Below are 10716 nucleotides of genomic sequence, written 5' to 3'. Positions count from 1 at the left end.
GGGTATTAATGATCCTTTAAAAGTTATTCAGCATTTCTTAGAGACTGTTTGGGATATGATGTGCCACATATCATCCTTTTGGATGATACCCAACAAGTTTGAAGCAGAAATATTGTTTCAGTGACAAGTTATAGGCAGCAATCACTTTTTGGCAGCAGGTTGAAAATGGCATATTATCAATGTTAATGTTCCTTTAAAAGTTATTCAGCATTTATTAGAGACTGTTTGGGATATGATGTGCCACATATCATCCTTTTGGATGATACCCAACAAGTTTGAAGCAGAAATATTGTTTCAGTGACAAGATATAGGCCACAATCACTTTTTGGCAGGTTGAAAATTGCATATTGTCAATTTTATTGTTCCCTTAATGGTAATTTAGCAGTTCTGAGGGACTGTTTGAGATGTAATATTTGACATATGACCCTTCTGAATGACATCCACCAAGTTTGAAGCAGAAATAGTATTTCAGTGACAAGTTATAGTCCACAATCACTTTTTGGCAGGTCGAAAATGCTCTTATTATGGGTATTAATGGTCCTTTAATAGTTATTCAACAGTCCTTAGAGACTGTTTGAGATATAATGTGTCACATGTAACCCTTAAAGATGATACCCAACAAGTTTGATGCAGAAATATTGTTTCAGTGACAAGATATAGTCCACAATCACTTTTTGGCAGGCTGAAAATGGCATATTATGGGTATTAATGTTCTTTTAAAAGTTATTCAGCAGTTCTTGGAGAGTGTTTGGGATATAATATATCACATGTAACCCTTCTGGATGATATCCAAAAATTTTGAAGCAGAAATATTGTTTCAGTGACAAGATATAGTCCACAATCACTTTTTGGCAGGTTGGAAATTGCATATTATCAGTTTTATCGTTCCCTTAATGGTTATTCAGCAGTTCTAAGGGACTGTTTGAGATATAATATGTCACATAGGACCCTTCTGAATGACATGCAGCAAGTTTGAAGCAGAAATAGTATTTCATTAACAAGATATAGGCCACAATCACTTTTTGGCAGGTTGAAAATGACATATTATCGGTATTAATGTTATTTTAAAAGTTTTTCAGCAGTTCTTGGAGAGTGTTTTAGATGTAATATTTGACATATGACCCTTCTGAATGACATCCAACAAGTTTGAAGCAGAAATATTGTTTCAGTGACAAGATATAGGCCACAATCGCTTTTTGGCAGGCTGAAAATGGCATATTATCAATGTTAATGTTCCTGTACAGGTTATCCAGCAGTTCTAAGGGACTGTTTGAGATGTAATATTTGACATATGACCCTTCTGAATGACATCTACCAAGTTTGAAGCAGAAATATTGTTTCAGTGACAAGTTATAGACCACAATCACTTTTTGGCAGCTTGAAAATGGCATATTATCAGTTTTATTGTTCCTGTACAAGTTATTCAGCAGTTCTTGGAGAGTTTTTGGGATATAATATATCACATGTAACCCTTCTGGAATATATCCAACAAGTTTGAAGCCGAAATATTGTTTCAGTGACAAGTTATGGGCCACAATCACTTTTTGGTAGCGCTAAAATGCCATGTTCTCAGTCGTTATTCTGAACAAACAAGAAAGAGTCATGGTGATACTGGCACAATAGGTCTTTATTGTTTTAACTACTATTCGACAGTCTTATAACAAATATGAACAACGAGAGTAGACATACTAAACCTGTAGGCATTAATTATTCCATCGTGATGCGTGTAGTCATTCGTGACTGCGCTACACATTGAAAGCAACCTTCTGATAAGCGTCATAATTCGGTTACAAGAAACGTTAAAGCTCCATAATTGCATACCTTTGCCTAATAACAAAGGTATAAATGTGTTTGGGGTTTTTTCCCCCCCACGTTATATCAGTTGCACGGAAGTAGCTGGCAACGCAAGTAATCCGGGCGCTGCAGCTTTAAGCAGCTGCGCGCGCTCCCGCGGACGGCAATCACTTTCTGGCAGACAATCACTTTTGGGCACAACACCGGCAATGGCAGAGTTATGGAGATCACTAGCTGCCCGATGCGCCGCCCGGCGTAGGAGGAACTAAGTGTTAAGATTTGGATGATCCTCCGTGTTTTCTGTGACAGTGAGACTGAAACTCTGGATCAGCCGAATCTTCCTGTGATTTTGGATCAATATTCAGAGCATTTCACAGTGACGGCTTCTGGCCATGAAAATAGTCTGGAAGTTATGTGACCTAAATCTGAACAGTTTTATCTCCTAAGAAAATAAAGTTTCACATGACAGGAATCATAGGAAAGCCTTCAAGGTTAGTTTCTTTAGTTTTACATGAGTCTGAGATGAGCCCTTCTCCGAGGGACAGCTCATAATTGAGTTTGATTTTATTGGGCTATTTGTTTATACTTTAAAAACACATCTATACACACCTGTCAGCATCAGTTATTGTCCCTCTGACAGATCCATTTTAGAAAATGAGACATCTTCAGCATGGAGACCTGTGGTTGATTCCTGGGCCACAGGCAGGAGATGGGGGAGAAGTCAAGGTACAGAGTAGGGAAAAAGAAAAGCCAGAGTCTATCCCACTAATGCTTTATTAATGTCTCACAGGCATAAAAGTGTCCAATATTTTTTAATGGAACTACTTTAAATTAAAACAACAGGCTATGCATTTTTAAAATTTCAAAGTGAGAAAGAATGAAGGGCAGATCACGTAAAATGACAAAAATAAAAATTCAATTTAATTCAGTTCACTTTTATTTATATAGCACCGAATCACAGCAACAGCTGCCTCAAGGTGCTTGATAATGTAAGGCAAAGACCCTACAACAATGCAGATAAAATGCCAACAATTTACGAGCAAGCACTTTGGCGGCAGTGGGAAGGAAATGCTTGCTTTTAACAGGAAGAAACAGGCTCACAGAGGGGCGGCCATCTGCTGCAGCCAGTTGGGGGTGAGGAGAGAGAATAATGTATAAAAAATAAGGGACACTCTCATCATGGCCGGGGTTTGGCTGCTTCTTTTATGTGTTCAAGGTTAAAAACAATTATGCAAAGTGTACGTGTCCTTGATTATAGCTCCTCCTACAAGTGTCCTCTGTCCTCCTGAAACATTTTACGATTCACAGACTGGAGGACACAGGGACAGTGTCTATAACAGTAAAATTAACATAAAAAAAACAATAAAGCACTTTTCAAAATCAGTCATAAATCACATAGAAGTGCATTTATTGCTGCAGGTCTCTAAGTAAAGACAACTCACAGAGTGGGAGTGGACCAACACAAAGGTATCTGCACTTTGATGCTTCCTTTACAAGAGGATACACTAATATACCTTTTGGAAAAGAAAACAAATCCCACAATTCAAAGTGTTAAGTGCTTATTTGGATTTTAACGAATGAATTTGACTTCAGTCATAGAAAAGCTGGATAGCGACAGATGTCACACTGTTACATCTCTGCAGCAAAGAGAAAAAAAATGAGAGTGAATAATATAAGCATGATAAATTGGATACATCCTCCCTCTGTGTGATGGTTGCCATTATTGCAATGCTGTGTGGACTGTGTGGCAGCTGAAGGCTCTCACAACAACGGGTAGTGTAGAAACAATGGCAGACTTTAAAAAAGGCTCACATTTCTCTAACGGAAGCAGGTACCTCTAATAAGCATCTGTGCTGATGCACAAAAAAACCTGGTCTCACAGAAATAGATCTCCTAACACTGTTTTAATGTTACAATGTCAGACCCACGTTAGAGTCAGTTGTGAAGTCTGTAGTAGTGTACACATGAATTATTTCATGTGAGCTAGCAGTATTGAATAATTATGTCTGTCAGTGATGAATCATTGATTTTTGATTTTTAAACTTTTTCAGTCAAAGGTGACTCTGATGCCTAACCCTCACCAAACCAAACAGACACTTAAACAGACATATCACTGATGTCATTGATGTGTCTGTTTAGGTGAAGAATTTGTTGTAGTTCAAGATTCATTCAGCTTTTTTGGTACGTCGTATGTAAGGTCATGGTATGTTGTCATCTATTATTATCTATTGCCTGCCTTTTTATTATTGTTTTATTTTAAAATTTGTGTTTTGACTATTAGTTCCTGAAGATTAATACTTTTACAATGACCATCTTCTTTTTGATTGCTAGATGTTAGTAATGGTAAGACTACTTCTAGTAATTTCCTCTTATCTAAGATATGCAGTTAGTGTTGAGCTGGTCTTCCAGCATCGATACGGAAGATGACAGAGCGCAAGTGGAAACCCAAGTGAACCATCATGCATCATCAACATTATCTGAAGCTGCGGTCATTTCCCACAGACTCTTACACAGAACACAGAGACACTGAGGAGTCATATGACCTAAGTCTAAACCCAGCATACAGACTTTCAGTGAATGTGGTGCTGAAGGTGTGGAGGTGAATCAGAGTGTCAGAGGAGACTGTATAGAAGGACAGAGTGCCAGCAGGACAGTCCACATACACCCCTACTCTGCTCTTGATGAGGGAGGAGGAGATGGATGTTTCCCGGTTATTGTGCCACACAGAGTAACCACCATCAGAGCAGCTCAGACTCCAGGACTGATCATTCCAGCCAAACCTGCAGTCGGTCCTATCTGCTTTTCTACTGATTCCTCTGTAACTTACTGCTATAAAGACCCCCCCACTCCACTCGACCTCCCAGTAACAGCGACCAGTTAGAGCATTTCTACACAGCAGCTGAGAGCAGGTATCAAATCTGTCTGGATGATCAGGATACGACTGTTCCGCTCCCACTATCACCTTCCTGTTGTTGTTAGCAAGTTTGAGCTTCCTGTTTACTGAGTTTGTGTCCAGTTCAAGTTCAAAGAAATCTGATGGAAGAAGAGAGGAGACATAATAATAACTAACAAAAATATAATTTAAAGATAGGGTTTAAAGACAAACTGACAGGTGGCTTTTTTTCAGCAGTCAAACTTACACTTCCTAACATCAGGTTTCAACCTGTGTGCTCCACCATGCTCCACCCTGGATGAAAGAAGAGTTGGGATGACCATCAGCACCATCATGAACATAAAGAGTGATTTAACAGACATCTGTACCCTGACCTCAGTTTCCATTTTACATTTTTTTGAAACCTGGTTGTGTTGCTTATAACCGTATCATGATAATAATCCAGTGTATTTCACTGGATTATTGACAAAGTTCACAAAAGAATACTCTGCATTATAGATGCATGTTGCACATAATTATGACACCATTAACCAATCTATTCAGAAGAAATATATTACACAAAAAATGTGAAAAGTATAAACTTCTTATGTGATGTAGATTCATTCTTCGGAAACCTCTGTGGTTCATCTGTGAAAAGAAATTTTAAGATCTTCCTGTACCTGAGAACATCAAGTCTCCAGTGTGAATCCTTTACTCCAGCCCATAGCTGTTCCACTCCTAAGTGTCCTGGATGATTGTAACTCAGATCCAGCTCTCTCAGGTGAGACGGGTTAGAACTAAGAGCTGAGGCCAGAGAAGCAAACCCTTCGTCTGTTACCAGACAACCTGATAGACTAGAGTTAGTAAAAACAAAATTCAAGCAGAAAGTAAAGAAAAACCTACACTTATTGACCATCTGCACCATTGGATGAACATTAAGATTGATTTAAGACAGTTGTATTCTGACCTCAGAGTTTCCATTTTACAGTGTGGACTTTTTAGTCCAGTGGAAAGCAGCTTGACTCCTAAATCCAGCAGATTGTTGTTGCTCAGGTCCAGATTTCGTAGATGAGAATGATTGGAGCTAATAGCTGAAGCTAAACAACCACAGCCTTCATTTGTGACCTGACAACCTGACAAACTGGATAAATAGAGGTCATGAAGTTAAAAAAAAAAAAAAAAAAAAAAAAAAAAAACCCCAACAAAAACAACAAAAAACAGATGTTGGCCACCCATTTCAACATTTGGACAGTTTCACACGAGCATTAGTTGGCTATATTCTGACCTCAGAGATTCAATTTTACAGTGAGGACTCTCAAGTGCCATCGAAAGCTGCTGTACTCCAAAATCTTTGAGATTGTTGTTGCTTAGCTCAAGCTTTCTCAAATGGGATGAGTTGGAACGAAGAGCTGAGGCCAAAGGAGCGCAACATTTTTCTGTTACCAGACAACCTGACAGACTGAGATTGAATCATGATTAAATCACACAACATTAAAGAAAAACCTTTAAAATAAGTCAAAATCTAAACATTAATTAATTGTATCCTTACCGGAGTGTTTCTAGTTTGCAGTGAAGACTCTGCAGTCCATCAGATAGCGGCTTCAATCCGGAATCCTTCAGGTTGTTGTTACTTAGGTCCAACTCTCTGAGACCAGAAGGCTGAGAGCTAAAAACTGAAGATAGAGTTTCACAGCTTCTCTCTGAAAGGTTGCATCTGTTGAGCCTGGGGAACAATTGCCAATGAAGACAAAGTGATTTATTTAAGTCATACAAAATAAAAAATATCCAATTTCCTTGACCTATTCACAGATCCACCTACAGAGCTCTGTTGGAAGCTTTGATGACTGGCAGGAGATTTACAAGAGCCTCATCTGAAGCAGAGTATTTCTTCAGATCAAACACTTCAAGTTCTTTTTCAGAAGACAATAAGATGAAGACCAGAGCTGACCACTGAGAAGGAGACAATTTTTCTGTGGGGAGACGTCCTGAACTCAGGGACTTTTGGATCTCCTCCACTAGAGAATGATCATTCAGCTCATTGAGACAGTGGAACAGATTGATGCTTTTCTCTGCAGACAGATTCTCACTGATCTTCTTGATGTATTGGGCTGTTTCCTGATTGGTTTGTGAGCTACTTCCTGTCTGTCTCAGTAGACCTTGTAAAAGAGTCTGATTTGTTTGCAGGGAAAGACCCAGGAGGAAGCGCAGGAGCAAGTCCAGGTGACCTTTTGGACTCTTTAGGGCTTTGTCCACAGCACTCTCATGGAGATGTTTGAGTTTAGATTTGGGTCTTACTTTAGACAGCAGAGATGTTGTTTGTTGTTCTCTCAGCAGGTTGACTCCAGAGTTGATGAAGGTCAGATGGACATGAAGAGCAGCCAGAAACTCCTGAACACTCAGATGGATGAAGCAGAACACCTTGTCCTGGTACAGTCCTCTCTCCTCTTTAAAGATCTGTGTGAACACTCCTGAGTACACTGAGGCTGCCGTGATATTGATGCCACACTCTATCAGGTCTGATTCATAGAAGATCAGGTTTCCTTTCTGCAGCTGATCAAAAGCCATTTTCCCTAGAGACTTGATCATCTTCCGACTCTTTTTATTCCAGTGTGGATCTGTTTCAGCTCCTTCTTCATACTTCACATTATTCACTTTGGCCTGAACCACCAGGAAGTGGATGTACATCTCAGTCAGGGTCTTGGGTAGCTGTTCTCCCTCTCTGGTTTTTAGCACATCCTCAAGAACTGTAGCAGTGATCCAGCAGAAGACTGGGATGTGGCACATGATATGCAGGCTTCGTGATGTCTTGATGTGGGAGATGATCCTGTTAGATTTTTCTTCATCTCTGAATCTCTTCCTAAAGTACTCCTCCTTCTGTGGGTCAGTGAATCCTCTGACCTCTGTCACCATGTCAACACAGTCAGGAGGGATCTGATTGGCTGCTGCTGGTCTTGTGGTTATCCAGATGCGTGCAGAAGGAAGCAGGTTCCTCCTGATGAGGTTTATCAGCAGCACATCCACTGAGGTGGACTCTGTAACATCAGTCAGGGTCTCAGTTTTGTGGAAGTCCAGAGGAAGTCGACACTCATCCAGACCATCAAAGATGAACAAAACCTGGAAGTCTTCAAAGCTGCCGTTATCTTCTTCTTTGGATTCAGGAAAGAAGTGATGAACAAGTTCCACCAAGCTGAACTTTTTCTCTTTCAGCACATTCAGCTCTCTGAAAGTGAATGGAAACATGAACTGGATGTCCTGGTTGGATTTGTCTTCAGCCCAGTCCAAAGTGAACTTCTGTGTTAGGACTGTTTTCCCAATTCCAGCCACTCCACTTGTCAGCACTGTTCTGATTGGCTTGTCTTTAACAGGTGAGATTTTAAAGATGTCTTCTTGTCTGATTGTTGTTTCTGGTCTGTCTGATTTCCTGGATGCTGTTTCGATCTGTCTGACCTCATGTTCATTATTAACCTGTGCAGTCCCTCCCTCTGTGATGTAGAGCTCTGTGTAGATCTGATTCAGAAGAGTTGCATTTCCTGCTTTAGCAATTCCCTCAAAAACACACTGGAACCTGTTCTTTAGGTTAGCCTTGACTTGACGCTGGCACTTTGCAGTCTGAATTCCTACAAAATAAAAACAATGACAAGTTAATAAAGCTTAATAAAAGGTCAACTTTTTTTTTTAAACACACTCCATTAAATCTATTCTGCCAGAAAACTTCATAGATGTGATGGAGATGCGTAGAATCTATACAAACAGAGTTTGAAATGTCAACTTTTTCTGTTGCTTCTTTTTCTGCTTTCCATTGTGTTAAAATTCTCTTACTGCACTGCAGACGGTCAGCTAACTCTTGCTGCTTCATTCGCTTCAGGAAATCCACTGTAATTCTCAGAAATGACTCGCTGGTACTCTTCCTCTCCTCCTCGTCAGATTCCAACACCTCCTCATTTTCCTTCAGATTCTCTGCATTTTTGGGGTAACCTGGACTCAGAATGTTCTGGATCGTTTTCAGCTCATTCTTCACAAAACTGAAAATGTTTTCCTCCAACATCTGGAACCCAGAAAAATGTTGTTTAACTTCAGTTGAGACTGACGAGAAATGTACGCCTTTGTAATAATACACTACAGTTAATGTGCCAGAATTTATTCATTGCTTCCATTCATCCTCCCTCTTCCGCTTATCTGAGTCACAGAGGAGCTGGAGCTGATTCCATGAGGTGAGAGGCAGTGTGCGCCTTGATCCAGGGCTAACTCAGAGAGACAGATAACATTCACACCTATTGGCAATTTAGAATCAAATTAACCTAACCCCAACAACTGCATGTCTTTGAACTGTGGGAGAAAGCCAGAGCACCCAGAGACAAACACAGGGAAAACTTTACACAGAAAGCCGCTGGCCAGATGGTGGAACAGTGCTACCACCACACTGAACTGCTGAAGTTATAATAAAAATAAAATCAAATAAATTATTTATATTTATAGACAGGCATAACTAAACAATATACCCAGTTGTCACGGCGTGGGTCTAGGGGTCCAAGGCTCATGTATTTATTGTGTTCTGCTATCTCTCTCCTGTTACTCTCTCTGTGTGTGTTTGTGTGTGTGTTATTTACATCCGCGTAAATAACATACACACGTTGGAGGAATTATTCCTGAGCTGGAGGCAGCCACACCTGCCGCTCAATATCCGTGGCCAGCTGATTACTGTTGTCAGGAGCACTGGCTTTAAGAGGGTGGCTGAGCTCCTGTCGGCGTCAAACCCATTAAGTACAGCCGTTGACTAATGTGTTTTAAAGACCTCGCTATAGTGGATTATTCTGCTGAGCTGTGTTTTTTTGTGTGCCACCACGAGTTGTGAGCGGAGTGCGTCTATTGTCATGGAGGGAAGTCACGGTTTGGAACTGGGGTTTTGGAACATAATAAAATAAAGTTTAATTACTTTACTTCTAGAAAACTATCTAGACTTCCACTCACCATAAATACGTAGTCCAGATGTGTTTGATGGTGCAGGACCTGCTGGTCAACACTGCAGAACACATTTAACTTTAGTATAAGTACAGTTTGTTTAAGGGGTTCCTTTCTATAATAAATTCTGATGGAAACAAAGTAAATACTTGTATGTAATCCCAAAAGCTTGATTCTGTTCATCTGGATGTTGTGTTTTCAGTGGGAGAAATGTTCCATCACTCATCCAAGTGACTTCTTCAGTCTCAGCTGACTGCATGTTTCCCCAATCCCACTGAAAACGCTACATCCAGATAATCAAAATCAACTTTTGGGGACTTACTTATCTAAATGTTGGATATTATGTATTCAAGGAGGAAGCAAAATGAAATTCTTATATTCTTACCTGTTATCAACAGACTGGGGTCCATCTTGTAAAGATATATCCCGATTTACAGACCCACAGCTGGGTGCAAGCTGTGCATCTGGACTTTCCTGAAGGACACTGTTAGAAGTACACAGATTTAACACACTCCACTGAAAAATTCAGCATAAAACATCTACTGAAAAAAAAAGTAGGGTATGTAAGGTAAAAACTTGGTGTGGAGGCAAAAAGTAAAAACATGCAATCAAACCAAAAAAAACTGGTACCACATGGGTCAAATGATTTCAGTACAAGGAGGCACACTGAAGGAGTCCTTAGGAAGGATCTCCAATGATGCACTGAGCACTCAATCTTCTCCTTTTCTCTCTATACTTTTATATGACGCTATTGCATGTCACTATATTTGTTCCAGCTCTTTCTTGTAATCTGCAGTCACACAGATAATTGTACTTAGTGTTCTTGGAGCTGCTTTTTTCAGTGTGTAAAAAACTTCTGGTTTTATGGACAAAATTTCTTGGTGTAGCCAAGAAGAGGGTTTCCAGACAGATATTACCTTTTTCAGGATTATCTGACCATCATGAACTCTCCTTATGAGGCCATTGCTCTCAAAATGTGTGAATACAAATAATTTTTTTTTGCAACATCATAACGAAACAAAACCAGTGGGCGCAAGAAACTATATCAAACACACACATGCAAATGCATGCACGTACACACACACACACAC

At 39.9% G+C, this 10716-nt stretch overlaps 1 protein-coding gene across 1 annotated transcript; it reads right to left on the bottom strand.

Annotated features, from left to right (window-relative positions):
- Positions 1-4917: 4917 nt before the first annotated feature.
- On the bottom strand, positions 4918-10063 carry LOC102193275 (protein NLRC3-like). Its single transcript, XM_013910751.1, has 8 exons — positions 10011-10063; positions 9635-9686; positions 8486-8711; positions 6486-8283; positions 6216-6389; positions 5634-5807; positions 5347-5520; positions 4918-4981 (listed from the first exon to the last, which is right to left on the bottom strand). Exons 2-8 carry the CDS (start codon positions 9635-9637, stop codon positions 4918-4920), a joined length of 2613 nt encoding a protein of 870 aa, XP_013766205.1. The 5' UTR covers positions 9638-9686; positions 10011-10063.
- Positions 10064-10716: the final 653 nt, after the last annotated feature.

Source organism: Pundamilia nyererei, unplaced genomic scaffold (assembly GCF_000239375.1).
Source record: "Pundamilia nyererei isolate P.nyererei 1_Seehausen unplaced genomic scaffold, PunNye1.0 scaffold00048, whole genome shotgun sequence".
In the NCBI taxonomy this organism is placed as follows: domain Eukaryota; kingdom Metazoa; phylum Chordata; class Actinopteri; order Cichliformes; family Cichlidae; genus Pundamilia; species Pundamilia nyererei.
The sequence above is the reverse complement of the archived record's forward strand: the minus strand, read 5'-3'. Positions and strand labels throughout refer to the sequence as shown.